General features: G+C 28.7%; 1 protein-coding gene across 3 annotated transcripts in view; it reads left to right on the top strand.

Annotated features, from left to right (window-relative positions):
* The window catches only part of LOC129977480 (homeobox protein cut-like 1), an 826,328-nt gene that overhangs the window by 792,863 nt on the left and 15,064 nt on the right, over positions 1-18,401 (top strand). For all 3 annotated transcript variants that reach the window (XM_056090683.1, XM_056090600.1, XM_056090770.1), the window contains 4 exons: positions 9,841-10,011; positions 14,599-14,673; positions 17,509-17,615; positions 18,090-18,247. In XM_056090683.1, the coding sequence (XP_055946658.1) occupies positions 9,841-10,011; positions 14,599-14,673; positions 17,509-17,615; positions 18,090-18,247 (511 nt within the window). The remainder of the gene's footprint in view (positions 1-9,840; positions 10,012-14,598; positions 14,674-17,508; positions 17,616-18,089; positions 18,248-18,401) is intronic.

Here is an 18,401-nt window from a genome sequence, read left to right as displayed (position 1 = left end):
GCTATCATCTATATTCATAAATTATTACGGAAAGTATCAGAATTGTAAAATAAGTTATTCGCATATTCATCAATATATAATTAATCAATAAACCGTGATGATTAATCTACGCCTATTTACTATTCATTCCTATAAAGTAATCATTTCAATCCTGTCTAGTTGTTTCTGTTGCGTTGCTTGCTTTTTAAACTATGTTTTCTAAATATGGTTTACAACAATATATTTTTGTCGAAACAATTCGACCAGGAGAATTTGATGAATTTCCACATTTAGAAGCTTTGGAAACAAAACAAAACAAAAAATACTTTTGAAATTATGCGGATCTGTTTCTGAACAGGGTAACTTGAAAGCGTTACCAGATAACGAATGAAATTCGATATTACTACATCAAAACTATAGATTTCTTTATTAATTCTGGGCGAAATCCGTGAAAAGAATGATAGTTCATACTTGCATAACTTTCGCTTTTTGCACGATTTTGAGAAAACGAACTTCTCCTGTATTTAAAATAATTTTAGTACCTATATTTTGTGTTTTCTGTTATTACCCACATTACTTTCCCGTTCCCTCAATTGTTCCGCTGCATACCACAATTTTCTGTTATTACCAACATTACTTTTCCACTTCCCCAACTGGTTCACCGCATACCACAAGCTGGAAATCTCTGTTCTTCTAGGATATCTCTGTCAATGCCCGTCTTTGTAACAAATGATGCTTTTGGTCCTTACAGAAAGTCTAAAAATACTACAAATATCGTCAACTCGCCCACAAATTCGCCACAAAAAAGAAAGAAAGAAGTCTAATAAGTTTCTCCTCTATCGTAAAATTGAGGTCCATTCGCATCAGCACCTTTCATCGGGTGTACATTTCGAGTCATACATATTTAAATTGTCATATCATCCGGAGTCGCACGCTGTTGGGTCGCTAAATAGTATCACGCTCCCTCTGTTCAAGGGAAAAAAAGGGGCATACTTCCGTCTCGATAGTTGTCTTGGCTTTGTGCCCATAGGGAAACAGGACTCACGAAATCGTAAAATTGTTTTTCTTCTCTCATTCTCCGTGAATTTCGTAAGGGAGCTCAAAATCTTTCTGCTGGGTGTGAGTTATTTTTGTACCGGCATTTTTGCGGAAATATGACATTCGTAACGCCGTTAAGTGTTTTTTATCGAGGCGGAGAACTTTCAAAAGTGCGGATCGTTGTTTTGCTAAGACTGGCTCTCTTCTCTAAATCTTTCCAATTCTGTGTATGATTCTCTCCTAAGTGAGATTCCCCCCCCCCTCCCAGCTGTATGTGTCACGTGCACCGTTTATGGTACGCTTTTATAATCGGATTTTATAATACTTGGCAGTTCTTTCTCTCAACCAATGAAGTAATTGTCCTTTGTAATATGTACCGTTTTCGGTACACGATGCAAAGAACAATCAGTTATAATCAATTGAATTGTCGCCCACTCAGATCAGTACTGATTCCCTTGTTCATCCAGTCCAAAAGTTCGAATTGTTCAAACGAATGGATAAAAGAAAAAACTCTTTAATATTGAATGTACCGTTTTCGGTACACATTACAAAAGACAATCAGTTATAATCATTTGAATCGTCGTCCGTTCAATTGAGCACTGGCTCTCTTGTTTGTTCAATCCAATAGTAAGAATTATTTATTTGCTCGAATAAATAAAAAGCAATAAATATTAAATAATATTGAATGCCGTTTTCGGTACACATTACAAAGGACAATCAGTTATAGTCATATGAATGGTCGTCCGTTCAAATGAACACTGGCTTCTTTGTTCGTTCAGTCCAACAATATGAATTATTTATTCATATGTATAGATAAAAGACAATTACTCTTTAATATTGAATGTACTGTTTTTGGTGCACATCAGAATCTACTATTTCCTTATTTAATAAGGAAATAGTAGATTCTGATAGTAGTAGTTTACCTTTTAGCTCTAAAAATAATTAATAGATAACAGTTAATAATTAGATATTTTTGACCTAGTTTGGATTTTTGTTTACATTATTGCAAAACATTTATGTTCAGACATATTCTATACGGACCAAAACCAAGAAATACTTGCACTTTTTTCAAATAGATGAAGTGAAATCATATGATATAACAGGCCCTAGATATGTATAATTTTAAATCTAACGATTCACTTCGGATGCAACGTTGGAACTTTGCGTCCATTTTATTCCCGTAAAACGTTCTGTGGACACTAAAATGAAATTATCATAAAATTTGAGATTTGTATGTCGTGAGCATGAATTTGATCTCTTTCCTGATTCGAATAATTTGAAACCGAATTATGAGTCTTTATATTATATATGAAAAATAATCGAATATATCTTTTCGGGCCTAGTTTCTAATATTAGATATCTTATAGCAAGTTATTTCTTATTCCTAAGCAACAAAATCGCAAATAGCTAATTTTTTTTTTTTTTTCATTTAGCTTATATGATAAATAAATCGTTTTCAGTTAACTGGAACCTATTTTAATAAGAATAATAATCATCTGCTTGTCATTTTTAAGCTAATTTTAATATGATAATTTTTATAGATTAGCATACTATCTGTAAGTTGAGACATGCATGATGGAAAAATCATTCAAAAGGCTCTTCAAGGCAGACGATTCGATATAAAGTTACCAAACATGATACGTTGTTATGTCTTGGATAGCAGATATCATTAGAATTTTAATAAGATTTTTCATTAAAGTCTTTCAAAAGGTTTACATTTTTCCTCAATAATTTCTGAGTATATAATTGCACTAAAACTATTTTGATATTACTTTCAAATTCAAACAATAAGCTGTTCAGTGGTGCCAGTTTTATTTTCATACATTTTTCACTCTCATTTTAATAAATATTTAAAAATATTATTATGTATATATTTTGAAATAATAATTTTCATTGTTTTAGTTACGACATTTATCTTCATAGACGTTGCGAAGGTATTAATATATTTTCTGCGCCTGAATCGTCCGTGATTCGCACCTGGTTTGTAATTAAATGGCTGCTTTCTTTACTACAGCTACGATGTAGCAAAAAATAAAATAAAGTAAAGTAGGTGGTCCAAATCACATGCTTGGCTCGTGGCAGCAAATGTGTTAAATGTATTTTTTACTATAATTGCTGTTTTATAATGAAATATTATTTTTTTAATTAAATAAAATGAAGGTAAACGAAGTTGGCCTGAAGCATTGTCATATTGGGTGGAGTCTTCTTAAAAATTTTTTTAAAGATTTACCAAATCTTAGTATATAAATATATACATATATTATAATCTGTACAGAATAGTTGTTCAGGCGCTCACATGAACGTTACAAAATATATTTTACGTCACACGAAGTCGATGAGTAATTTCCAGAACACGATGCCTAATTTTCCACAAAGCACGGCAATAAAATTTATAATGTGAAAAAAAGAGTTCTTTTGAAGGTGAAAGAGCGTGATACAAATAATTGCTTTCAGCAATATGATTCGGGATTCATGTTAAACGTTTGCATTTATTGTCCAACCACTCTGTTTGTGCTTGTGTGCTGTAGGCGTGGTTGGTTGACGAATCATTCGAATTCAGAAGCTAAAGCAAACAGATAAATGTGAAAAAAAATTCGCATTTTTATTTCTTTCGGAAAACATGAAGCTTCTGACAGCTTTGCTGGCGACAAAACTTTTTTTTAATTCAAATCTTTCAGTTAGTACAATCGCAGCTGCGTCCTGAAATGTGTTCAAACTTTTACTCTTGGAAGCTGAGTAAATTCCAGGCAAGGTATCGTAATTTAAGGATGCAGATTAAATTTGCTTGTTAGGCGTAACTGGTTTGCTAATATTATCTAAAACTTCTGGATTAGGTTTTCGAAATTTTTAGTCTTTCGTTCTTCTGACACTATTTTTTTCCCCGCAAATTTTGCATCTTAATTGCATTATATATCACAGTTTTTACATAATTACGAAAATTTTATTTGCAAATCTGTCACTGAAAGTTAGTACAAGCAATGAATTTTGATGGAATCTTTTTATACCTGTACCGTGTTTTTGCAATCGCATGATTGTTCATTTCATTAGCTGTTACTGAAGCCATCAAAAACAATATATCACCGACGATTCATTGCATTTTTATTTTCTGATATATGATTTACAAGAAAAATTATTGTAATTGTCAAAAAAATGTCGCCCTTGGGACTCACGTTGCACATATTCCTGATTCCGAAAAACACGTTTTTGGAAATCTGCCTATCTGTCTCTGAATGTGGTAAAAGTGGTTTGAGGTAGATAAATGATATTTGGTGTATGATCTTGACTCCAAATTTGTAGATTTTTACGAATTCTTTCATAATTTTACGAATTATAATTACGAGAGAACGAAATTCTTTCAGAGGAATTTTGTTTGCTTATTTTTTTGAGTAGGCAACTGAATACGATAACATCAAAATATATGAAATTTGGTGTATGATCTTGATGCCAAATTTGTAGATTTTTACGAATTCTTTCATAATTTTACGAATTGCTTATTTTTTGAGTAGGCAACTGAATACGATAATATCAAAATAAATGAAATTTGGTGTATGATCTTGACGCCAAATTTGTAGATTTTTACGAATTCTTTCATAATTTTACGAATTAGAATTACGAGAGAACGAAATTCTTTCAGAGGAATTTTGTTTGCTTATTTTTTGAGTAGGCAACTGAATACGATAACATCAAAATATATGAAATTTGGTGTATGATCTTGATGCCAAATTTGTAGATTTTTACGAATTCTTTCATAATTTTACGAATTGCTTATTTTTTGAGTAGGCAACTGAATACGATAATATCAAAATAAATGAAATTTGGTGTATGATCTTGACGCCAAATTTGTAGATTTTTACGAATTCTTTCATAATTTTACGAATTAGAATTACGAGAGAACGAAATTCTTTCAGAGGAATTTTGTTTGCTTATTTTTTGAGTAGGCAACTGAATACGATAACATCAAAATATATGAAATTTGGTGTATGATCTTGATGCCAAATTTGTAGATTTTTAAGAATTCTTTCATAATTTTACGAATTGCTTATTTTTTGAGTAGGCAACTGAATACGATAATATCAAAATAAATGAAATTTGGTGTATGATCTTGACGCCAAATTTGTAGATTTTTACGAATTCTTTCATAATTTTACGAATTAGAATTACGAGAGAACGAAATTCTTTCAGAGGAATTTTGTTTGCTTATTTTTTTGAGTAGGCAACTGAATACGATAACATCAAAATATATGAAATTTGGTGTATGATCTTGATGCCAAATTTGTAGATTTTTACGAATTCTTTCATAATTTTACGAATTGCTTATTTTTTGAGTAGGCAACTGAATACGATAATATCAAAATAAATGAAATTTGGTGTATGATCTTGACGCCAAATTTGTAGATTTTTACGAATTCTTTCATAATTTTACGAATTAGAATTACGAGAGAACGAAATTCTTTCAGAGGAATTTTGTTTGCTTATTTTTTGAGTAGGCAACTGAATACGATAACATCAAAATATATGAAATTTGGTGTATGATCTTGATGCCAAATTTGTAGATTTTTACGAATTCTTTCATAATTTTACGAATTGCTTATTTTTTGAGTAGGCAACTGAATACGATAATATCAAAATAAATGAAATTTGGTGTATGATCTTGACGCCAAATTTGTAGATTTTTACGAATTCTTTCATAATTTTACGAATTAGAATTACGAGAGAACGAAATTCTTTCAGAGGAATTTTGTTTGCTTATTTTTTGAGTAGGCAACTGAATACGATAACATCAAAATATATGAAATTTGGTGTATGATCTTGATGCCAAATTTGTAGATTTTTAAGAATTCTTTCATAATTTTACGAATTGCTTATTTTTTGAGTAGGCAACTGAATACGATAATATCAAAATAAATGAAATTTGGTGTATGATCTTGACGCCAAATTTGTAGATTTTTACGAATTCTTTCATAATTTTACGAATTAGAATTACGAGAGAACGAAATTCTTTCAGAGGAATTTTGTTTGCTTATTTTTTGAGTAGGCAACTGAATACGATAACATCAAAATATATAGAGCAAATGTAGATACAATTAAGTCCCTAATAGGAATATCTAAAATGTTGATCCGTTTCAAAATTCGAGTCCGTCAATATGTTGACCGTCTGTTAGTCTATACGTTCGCAAGCATGTAAACGCGATAAATGAAAGACACAATAATTAAATTTAGTATGTGAACCTGTTACCAAAATTGTCATTCTGTGCCAAATTTTGGTTTGAATAGATCGGCAAAAAAGACGTCAAAGACGCAAACTCGGTTTTCGGCAAGAAGACGTCCAAGTTGTAAACTTTTCTTTTCTACCCTAAGAAGTACCATTCATGTTCGCGACTCTGAAATAAATACATTCATGGTCTAATTGAAAATAAATCACGGAATGGAATAGCACCTTTATTAGGAAGTAAGCTACCGAGTTCTGGTAGACCTTTCCCTCTAGTTTATGAATGGTTTCAATAGTTCAAATTTATCCAAAAGATCAGATTAATTTTTCAACAATTCAATCATAATATTCGTTTAAGTGTTGCTCTTGACAATACAATGGAAAGGAAAACTATTGTAAATATTACATAAAAAAACATAATAATTTACAATGTATGGGAGAAGAAAGTATATTAAGCGTCCAAAAATTTGATCCGCAGATTTTGATAAATCTCCGCGTTTCTGATCTGCTTGAGTCCAAAAGAAAATCTTATTTGTGTATTTGTTGGTCTATGGACACGCTAACTTGTTAAGAACAACAAGTTTGAGACGTCTGAAGTTTATACTAAATTTATGTATCTGTATAACAAATTGTAATAAATCAATTATCAACGAACAGATTGTTTGTCGATCTTCTGTTCGCACCATATGTAAACACGGAAACTTCATATTACAATTAGAAGGGAGAATTTAAGCATTTAATGTTTATACGAAAATAGTTGATTCGTGATAAATCTCATATCCGATCTTTTAAAAAGAAAATATCTAGAATTCATGCTCCGTTCTCTTTAAATACAAAATGGATCATATTGTGTAAATCGAGAAGATATAATCCTTCTGATTTTAAATCCTTATCGGACGCTAGATTTTTATACGACATAACTGAAAAAATATATTGTTACCTAAGAGGTACTTTAGACCGTTAAGGATTAAATAATTTTCCATAAGTGCCATTACAGCAATGTCCGTTTTGTCGCGATGCCGCATGTATTTATTAAGTCATATCAAATAGTTAAGAACAATATTATTGTGAAAGTAGATTTTCGTTGAAAAAAATTATTTTTGTAATAAAAACAAAATATAGATTATAAATCACGATCTATATTTTGTTTCTTTCCCTTTTAACAGAATATAACTTTTTTACGGGTCTTGTACTTTATTCAGCTGAAAAATTCTACGTTATTGGGCGTTTGCTTCTTAAAACTGAGACAAATTTAGAATGTTGAAACTAATTTATAGTTTGAAAGAATTTTATTTTGCATCCATCAAAAGATTTCAATATTGAAATTGAACTGTGATAAACGATGTCAAAATTAATTGTTTTATTCAAATGAAAGCGTGGAAATTTTTATTAAAACAGAGTTTGTATAAAAACATCCAAAATTATTTTATTCCAAAACGAAATTTGCACTTATTTCATCTTAGAAAAACATTCAATAAAATTGCCTGATTAGATTCATTACAATAATAGTTTTTGTACTTTTTCGTGTACTATATATAAAAAGAAAAATATTATTCAAAATCGCAAATTTTCATAAATTTTCCTCATTTTAGAAGTTTGTGAATTTGAAAAACGCTGTTTAAAGAATTATGTCACTCTGGTAATACGATAACACAAAACACGCAATGACATACGGCCTTTTAATTAAATTAGCACATTTTGCACTAAATACTTCTATGTTTAAATATATCTATTCTTTCGTTTATTGTTCGTTTGACCTCGATATTTTAAAAACACAAATTGCTAGATAGACAAATATTTACTTAAATATATAAATTTATTGCACGAATTGCAGATGTAATTTTGAGCCAAGTTTGTTAAAGGATTGACCATTCGTCGGTATCTATATTTATGAGTATGTGCACGCGGAAATAGGTAGACATAGTGAATAGACGAATGAAATTCAGTATATGATTTTCTCTGCTGCGTTATAATTCTCTATCAAATTTGAGAGCCATACAGTGAAAAGGAAAGCAAAAAATACTTAACTAGTTCTGTTCACTGTACTGTGAAGCATAAAGCGCCCCATCTTGTGTTAGAAAGTCATTGGGAGAACATTTCCTCTGAATTGTAATGAATTATGGGAATAACTAAATAGAGTAGTCGCTCCGAAACTTTCTTGTATTCTTTCTAATAAATATACTTGTGTGTTTTTAAACGAATGTTATTGACGAAGAATAGTTACGAAAAAGCCTAATAGAGTACAATCTTTGACGATTTATCTCTAAGAGGCTTTGTGCGCCTTCTTCCAGACCGATTAAAATCAAAATTTTAAACAGAATTATAATTATAGTCACAAAATCACATGAGAATTTTCATTTATTTAAACCACTGCATTTTTAAGTTATTGCCTTTACGTGCCTTTGAAAGTATAGACCGTCGTGACGTATTTAGTTTTAAGTTTTATAGATATATCTGCACTTTAGATGTTAAATTTATGTACAAAGTTTTATGAATCTAGCTTACTTCGTTTTATAGTTATCTTTTTAACATTTATTCGGATAGACATACTTCTTTTTAATATAATTAGACCAACATTTGATGGAAATATACAAATTTGAGTTAGGACATATCCTATGTCATCCATTTAACTCAAAGCATTTTTTCAACTGTCGTGTTGACAATCAGATATAATTCCAGAAATGTGTTTTTCAGATTTGGGGAGATCTGAAATATGAAGATTCGTTAAGATCTCGAGTTCGAATTTTTTTGATAGTTACAGTACATTTTCTTTGTGTATTTCGAGCTAATATAAAACAAATAGCAATCTTCCTATAGGAATCTACCTACCGGGTGCACAGGATGGCGTTATGTTATAGGAATCTATCTAAAAATGGCAAGGAATAACAGGAATTAAGTTGTATAACAATTTTTGAATAACTTATTATTAAAATATCAGTGCCTTTCCAATCTATTTCATTTTATTCGTAATATATATCACTTCAATACAATTGAATTTATTTCGTTTAATCGTTATTAAAGCACACACATTCGAAATTTAGAATAACGAAAATTGTAATTTATCAGCAAATGTAACAGCTAGTACTAATAAAGTCGAAAAAAATCTTATTTTCATTTTTGAAAAGATTCTAATGAAATATGTTCGCTACATTTTCTGAAAAAATAACTTGTTTATTGGTTAAGTATTTTACAGTAATTTTTTTTCTTTATAAAGCTTAGATGAGAAGAAAAATCTTAGTGACTATAAAATTGCTTATGATGTATTATAGTTATATACCAAAAAGACACAATTTCTTGAAAGAAAAAAAAATCTTGTAAACTTTGTTTCTTACTGCTAACTATGCGATTTAAGTATCTCCTCATTTAGAGAGAATGTAAATCATTCTCAGAAATCAATCAATCAACCCCCCCCCTGCAGCTGTATTCGAATGAGATGCTTCGCAAACAGTGTCGCAAAGTCGCGGAATTTTCCTATTGGTGATTTGCGAATGAGTGATGCGCAGTTGGTGTCATCGAGACAAAATCGAAAACTTCCATCCCAAGTTTTTCCGAAGGTGCGTGTTCAATTGCGCGCGCAGTTTGCCGAAGTGTGTAAATGATTGGTTCTTTCACAGAGGGCAGCACTAGCCGAGAAGGAAGTGAATCATCTGAAAGATCAACTAGCTGCCGCCAAACAGTCTCTCCAATTGGCTGATCAGATCCAGAAGGCTCCTGACATGGAGCAGGCTGTTGACGTTGTAGCCCGGTCTTCCCTAGAGTTAGAGCTCGCATCCAAGGAAAAGGAGGTAAGCATGGGGCGACATCTGGTGGGATCATTTTCAACTTGTAATTATTCCCTCGCGTGTTCTTCATGTTCTGTTTATTTCGGAATGACAGCAACTTGTGTTCAGTCTTTGCAATCTTTGGAAATTTGCATTCGCTTTGATTGGTTTTGGTTGCTCGCCCATTTATTAACCCAGATTTATGTGTTGAAATTATTGAAATGAATCGATCAAAATTATCTAAAAATCATGTTGAAATAATTGGAACCGTATTTCAAAATCGCAACTTAAATTGATGAATTATAGATAAACAAAATTCCCACTGGTGTTTCTCATTTATGTTCAAAACCTTTCTTGTATTTGTAAAAAGAAAATTGTTTTAAATTGATAGGATTTGTTAAACAATTTACTTTTCATAACCGAGTAACTTAAAAACCTAATTTGTTTGTATATGTATTTTGTCATCATACTTGTGATCAGAGAATGATTTAAACTATTCAGATATTTTCATTTGTTACCAAAAGTATTAAGAATATAACATTTATATTTAATTGTAAATCATCAAGAAACATGAACAAATTATTATGATCCAAAAAACTTATCGTTATTTTGCACTGGACTTAATAATCTGGATGCTTTGTTGCTAATATATCAGTATAAATATTGTACTATTATTTCCTATTATTATTGCATTTAATTTCTTTTGGAACGTTAAATAGTATGATTACTATTTAACATGATGTTATTTAAGTTAATTTTGTAAATTTTTAAATTTAAATAAAGTTAATTCTCGTTCTAAATTATCCGAAATTATTAACCAATGATTAGAATTAACCAATGAAAAGAATTACTATGAATGAACTATCAAAATATGCTCCCGTAGTTCAGTTATATTTTTCAAATATTAGTTTTTATTCACTAATTAACTAATATGTCATTTATTTTTAAATATAATTAATTCACATTAATATTTTTCATTTTAAAATTATGTTTAATTTATAATGTGCTGCATTTTTCTTAATTACGTTCTAAAGAGTCCTAAATAATCATTAAAAATAGCTTTTTATTTATGTTATTTAATACTTTAATGTATAACTCAATTAGTTTAACTTTCTAAAATGAATTGAAGTACCTATTTCTTTACTTACCTACGATTTTACACTTTAACATCTAAATAAGATTCCAAGCTGAAAAACTTCTTTTCATTATTTCGTCCAAGAAAATTTTGCATTTAGAGAGTGACTTAAACTTTCAGATACTTTCAATCTTTGTAAAAAGTTGTAAGAATAGAGCATTAATAATTTTTAATTATTTAGATTAATATTTATTTTGTGACAGAAACATTTATCATCCTTATTATATGTAGGAATAATTGAAGTCACAGAGCTAGTGATCTTAAATTGAAATACATATTTGCGAAAAATCTGATTTGATTGTTTTCATATGCTAAAATTGAAATTCTGTAATTATTTTCTCTGCTTATAATAATAATGAAGATTTGTTTATGAATTGACATAAATTCATAAATAATTCTTCATTATTATCATTATTATAAATAGAATATTATAAGAATATCTTCTTTATTATATTTCCGAGACTGATTTTATAATGATATTGAATTGAATAATCTTTTTTTGTCTTCACTGTTAATACAAAGAATTTTGAAGTGATGCAATTATTGTTTTTAATCATTATTTTTCATAATATTTGAAAATTCCATGAAGTTTTCATAAATAGTATATGAATTTCTTTATTTTCGCTTTCTCTGAATAATAATAAATACCAAACATAAACAAATTAAAAATTCTAGCTACCTTGTTAGTTCAAGTCCAAAATATCCTCTCAAAGTTGAAAAAAGTTCGAATTTTGTTTCAGAAACTATTGTAATAAGGGATTAAAAACCATTCTGATAATGACTGTGCATCCCAAGTTGCTTTTTCACATCTGTTGAAAGCTTTTAAATATAAAATTACCCGATGCGAAATCAGGCGATGCTCGATTGCGTTTATTTTGTTCCTCCTGGAGTTACCATTTTAGTCAAATGACCGGAATAAAAAGCAAATGAACGCAAAGGCTTTTTAATTAAAAAATGAAAACGCAGCCGCTAATTAAACAATTGGAATTAACGTCGGCTTACTCGCATGGATAGTTCTGCGTTTGCCGTTCTTCAATAAAAAAAGATTGTATTGCACTGATTCAGAATAAATTAGTTTTGACAATTGCACGTTTTGAAGTCTAATTAGTAAATTTTTATTCAAGTTGTGTCCTAAAATTCTGTTGTAACGTTCCTTTCAAATACATTCAGAACTTATACTATTTTTGCATGCTAAGTGTATATTTTCATTATTACAGATTTTGGCTTCCATCTTTAAAAATTAAGTGATCAAATTTAACATCTTTCTCCAGCCATCGTACATTATAAATGTTTTTAATGATTAAAAGTAAATGGGATCCACTAATAAAATTTAATTGCATTTAATTAAATTTTCATTTGTTTATCTAAAAATCTTTGTTTTTTTATTTATTTAATTTATATTTTATACAATATTAGTCAGATTTTCAGCTCTATCTTACTATGCAAATTTAATTTTTTTAGTAACTGTAATCTAATTAAAATATTTCTTTTTGTTTTTTTAAGTGAGTGCTTTTAACTTCATTTCAAGTTGAAAAAAAACTATCCTTCACATATATGTTTATATATTTTTCTTACAAATTTGAAACAATCTAATCTTATACGACCATTTCGTATTCGTAGTTTCCATGCGACTTTTATAAAGCCGACTAGAAAAACTTTGAAGTCAATTAGAAAAAATACAGTAATATATATATATATATATATATATATATATATATATATATATATATATATATATAAAAATTAAATGCTGAAATTGAATTATAAAACCTATGGGTTATATGTAAAAGAATCGGATGAATTTTTAACTTAAAACCGAATCACCTTCAAAACTGAATTGCAATGCATAGTATTGTTTTGTAAAATCCTGTCGTATTTATTATATGGAAAATTATGTCCCATCGATTATAAGCAATCAAAGGATAAAATAGGATTATCACATTTTAGTATTGAAGAATTTGATACGTATATTAATAAACCAAAAGAAACTTATCGTGTGTTAGATATTTAATTCAAATTTATTTGACAACTTTATGTATTTCAATTTTAAAAGGAAAGAAGTTATTTTTGAAGCTATTCTGGTCATTTTTAGTTTATTTTAAATTGTTTTGATATCAAGTTATTTCTCAAAATAACATTAAGATTTTTTTAAATCTAATTATTTTTAATGATATTCTAATCTTATTATTTTGCACATCATTGCTGTATAAAAAATAATTAAAGAAGTTAATTAATATCTAGATTAGTGAATATGATTAGTCGAATTTTTTAATAGTTAGATAGCAAGCTCATGTTATTATTAATAGATATTATTAAGGCTATTTATATAAATATTATTCATTAATCTATCATCTAAATGATAGTGCAGTGCATGTTAATTTGGATTTCTCGAATGACTGATCTTTAAATTATTATTTTTGTTATTAAAATGACTTCCAAAATTAAATTCTAAATTTTGAACAATTGAATTTATAATAATTCGTATGAATTTCACATATTAAAATGTCACAAATAATGAAAAGAATGCAAAATCTGAAGAACATTCCAGTACAAACTGTTCCTCGGATATACTTGAACCAGGTTTCAACTAAAGGTAATCGGTTTTCTTCCAACAAAAGGGCCCTCTAAAAATTCCAGAATCTGAGTTTCTTTCCTGGATTTAGTTCATTATGAATCCGACCTTTGTTCGTTGTTCGTTACCACCCTTTAGTGATTTGTTCGAATCAAGCTAGGGAGGCACTTTCGCGGAAACCTCTTAGCCAAAGAACCATCGCGGAATGCCGGCTCACATTTTCTTTCCGAAAGTGATATACTCTATTGGGCAATTTCGGATTCCCGCGCTCTCGGTTCGCAGTGTTGCCAAAGAATTTGCATTAAAACTTAAAAATCGAGCCTGGGAGGGCGAGATTACAATGGGAATTCTTCGCCGGCTGTCATCTATTAAAAAGGGCACCATTTTGCCGAGAGAGAAGCGGTTATCACCATAATTTCCTCCCCTTGAAAAGAGTGACCTGGTATTTCGACTTATTTGTAAAATTCAAAAGGTGCAAGACGGAGGGTTCTTTAAAGCAACTATTCGCAAAGTTTTCTTTGTTTACTGAAACCAGTCGTCTGCTTTTCATAACGTCCTTTAACAACTCTAGGTGAATTAATTTACTGACAACAGTCCAGAATGGAAAAATAAGCTCTATTGTTCTCACTAGAGGATTTGTCGTTGAGAATAGTTTAATATCCATTGAGAAAAATCGTTACTAAATTAAAACCTGTGCTTTCTATATAAGCTCGACAATTAAATACTGCCCACATATAGACTATGGTGAGAAAAATTCGCGATTATCATTGTTTGATATGTTTTATTTTTAATTTGCGTTTCTAACTCTTTCTACCATATTGTTCACTTAGTTCAACAACAAAAAAATATATATATATTAGTATTATTTAGAGTTTGATAAAGATAATTTGACTTTTCCTTATAGATCTCTCAGTTGGTTGACGATATTCAAAGGTTACAAGCTATACTCAATACTTTACAAGAGACAAGTGCCTCGAAAGTAAGTATTCTTTGAAAGATTTTATACTGCAAATATCATATAACTATATATACACATATTAACAGAGTATAGTTATAGGAGATTGTTTTGAAAATACATGGTTTGAGAGGTATCCGATTTCGGATATATATATATATATATTGATAGAAGGAACTCATTTAATTTTAAGAAATTATATTTTTGATTCTAAATAATTTAGCCTAAGTTGAAATTAATGTATTACATTCATTTAATCAATAAAAATATGATTGAAGTTCAGTATAATTTAGGATTGTTTTCGTGAAACAGAATTTAAAAAAAAATCATACTAATGGTGTTTATCTAATCGTATTATGCAAATTAAAATCATCTTCAAAATTATCATACTGAAATTTAACTATTTTCTCAAAAAAAAAAGTTGAAATATTTTAACGCTGTTTTTCCCAAAATTAATACTGCCATAGCAAGTAGTTTGCTGTGAAATGGATTTCAAATGATTCAATTTAACATAGAAAACTGTATATATTTATATATATGTATAATTTGTTGTTGAGGATCTGGAATCATAAAATGAGGGCTAGTCTTGATTGCATGTAGAATTGCGTTCAATTCTGTGATTATAGTAGCTAAATAAATAAACAACTTTTAATAACTTTTGTTTAAAAGCAAAACATTCCTTCTTTATTTTTTGTATATTCTAAATTACTTTTCCAGTTAATAAATGATGCTCTAATAAAAAAAATTCCTCTAGAAAAAAGATTTTTTTTTAATTTCATTTAACTGATACAGGATAGAAAATTCAAAATAATATTGCATACGCCTTGGAAATATAGTTTTCTAAAATGTTGTGTAATGCTTTCTATAAAGCACTCGAACTCGCTATATTTTGCTTACTTTTATGAAAAGAAATGGTTTCTAACACTTTTATATCCATTTTCTTCCTGACTTCAAAAATACGATATATACATATAAGGTGATCGTGTCCCAATAGATAACTTTTAAACAGTTATTGAAAGGTATATGTTTCCAGGTTGAAAAATGTTTTAACTGACTTAAAGAATTCTAATTAATAATATTTGAGTCAAAAAATATACTTCTGAAAAGTTAAAATATCCAAATTTTTATACAATTTTCGATTATACCTGTTATATATTGTGAAAATATTCTTGATACTCTAACATTTTATGTAAGAATGTTACTTTTTCCTGCGATCCAAACTGGCAAGATTTTAAAGTTTCATTACTATAATCCAATCAATTGCCATCTCGATTAAAAGCCATTTTTTGATTGGCAGATCTTATTAATGGATTGATGCCTGGTGGATTTATTGATATGCCAAAAATATTTTACCAAATATGATTGATAGACCGGGAGAGTAAGCAAAGACAGATTTCGTAATTTGAGCTGCATTTATTGACTCAAACAACATAACACACACACACACACACACACACACACACACACACACACGTATATATATATATATATATATATATATATATATATATATATATATATATATATATATATATATATATATATATATATATATATATATATATATATATATATATATATATATATATATATATATATATATATATATATATATATATATATATTTAATAACTTAATGCATTTCACACTTGAAATATATGTTTATCTTGGTTTATTTAGGGATTTGTTTTTGGGCTATAATAAGAGTGTCTATAATAATAAGTCCTCTGTCAGCATAAGAAATGACTTAAAGAATGGAATCTCCTTTCATTTCAAAAGATTCATATATGAATCTTTTGAAATTATTTCTTCAATTATAAATAGAGAGGGTTGACAAGATATTTTACATCGGTTGGCAAATTAAACTTTGAATTAGTATATGGCAAACAGAATAACATCAGGAGCTTAAATCATACAATCTAAAATATATGAGTTTCGGACATCACTAAAGCTGTTTTAACTTTTCGCGAATTATTTTTAATGTAAAAATTCAAAATGCAGCTCAGATATTCACTATTTTCCTTATTTCCTCTAATCAATAAATAGGAATTTTTGTATGTGTCATAAAACAAATGACTAGTGTTTCGAATCAAGTTAGTAGTAGAAAATTGCATATTATTTTTCACAAAATTTTATTTGAGATCTGTAGCATATTTTAAACAAATTGTTGTTCTATTTAAAGTAAATATTTTGCTCTGAAAAAATTTATCAGTTTTACAGAATTGAAGAATTTTTGGTGAATAATTGAGTATAATGTTTGAGCATACGTTCAGATATCAGTTTTGATTTATATTATTTTTTAAATCTAAATTTTAATTAAACATAATTTTAATCAAAAAAGGTAATTAAATTTCTAATTTAACAATCGCAAATTAAAAATAACTCCACCTTCTTTACTTCTTTACTAGCATCTGATTGACTCTAATGGGCTTTTAAATTATTTTTAGCAGAATTTGTTTACTGTTACTGAAAACACCGAATTTACCTTTAAAAATGCGAGGACGAAGTGTTGATTTCCACGCGTGTTTAGAGCTTTTTCGTTTTCGGAATTGAAATAATTTTCATTAATTGCAAAAGCATTCTTATTAATGTCTGAATGTTATTCCATTTAAGTCAGAAACTTAATTTGAAGATGCTTCTTTTGGAAAAAATGATTACGACTAATATTAAAAACCTTTCATCCAAAAGTTCTGCACTCTTAATGACTTGACCCGTGATCTTGATGACATTCTTCCAGGGAGCATGTACCTCTAGGTTATCATTTTAAAAATGTTTGGACAATTTCTTGAGTTTATGATTTTGGATTTTTTATTATTATTATTATTATTTTATCTAAACTTATGTTTTTCTTTGACCCAGATTGCTCAACTCGAAGAACTGGTCAACGAAAAAGACAAGATGATTGTTGAACTGGGTGAGAAATTGGTTAGACAGCAAGACTACGACGAAATTAAGAAAGAATTGAGGTAAAGTCTAAATACTTATGAAATTAATCTTATTTTTTTTTCTGCACTTTTAATATACCTTCAGAAAATTAGCTGCTCTTTATTAAAGTGCTGAATGAAGAGTATTTGTTATTTATTTATCATTTATTTATCCCTTAGGGCTTAGCATTATTTTTTTAACCACTTAATAAGAATTATAAAAAAAAATTCGAAATGCTATATATTGAATGTAACTTCAGAAAATTAACCATTCTGAAATGAAGTGCCGAGTTGAAAAATATAATTTAATTATTATTAATTCATACTTAAATAGTTGAAATTGCTCCGCTCTTTGGAAAGGTTTTCCTAGGAGAGTTTTAGTAGATAATATAATGCTATGAAGAATTTGAAGTATTTATTAATATGCCAGCATGTTTCAGTGTATTAATGTTATATAATTGCTTGCTGAGTTGTGGTGGTTTCATTTCTTCTAACTAAGGAAATCTGTATTTTCAGCATTCTAAAATCCATAGAGTATGTAAACTCCAGGGCATGGGAAAGTAGAGATGAAAACAAAAATCAAAGTGACAAACCTCCCGATTTGACAAAAGAGAATCATAAATCTGTTCACACAGATAACAATACAGTCAAATCTATAAAGACAGAAGAAAATGGTACGTATGTTTTTTACAAAAGTAAAATTATTTATTTTTATTGTAAAATTATAAACGAACGTGAAATTCCTTACGGATAGCATTTTCACTTTCTGCATTTTGCGATGGATCGGAAATCTTTTTACATGGCTTTTAAATTTAATTATGCTTAATG

The sequence above is a fragment of the Argiope bruennichi genome, chromosome 1, assembly GCF_947563725.1.
Source record: "Argiope bruennichi chromosome 1, qqArgBrue1.1, whole genome shotgun sequence".
Classification (NCBI taxonomy): Eukaryota; Metazoa; Arthropoda; class Arachnida; order Araneae; family Araneidae; genus Argiope; species Argiope bruennichi.
This window is presented reverse-complemented; position numbering and strand designations above follow the sequence as displayed.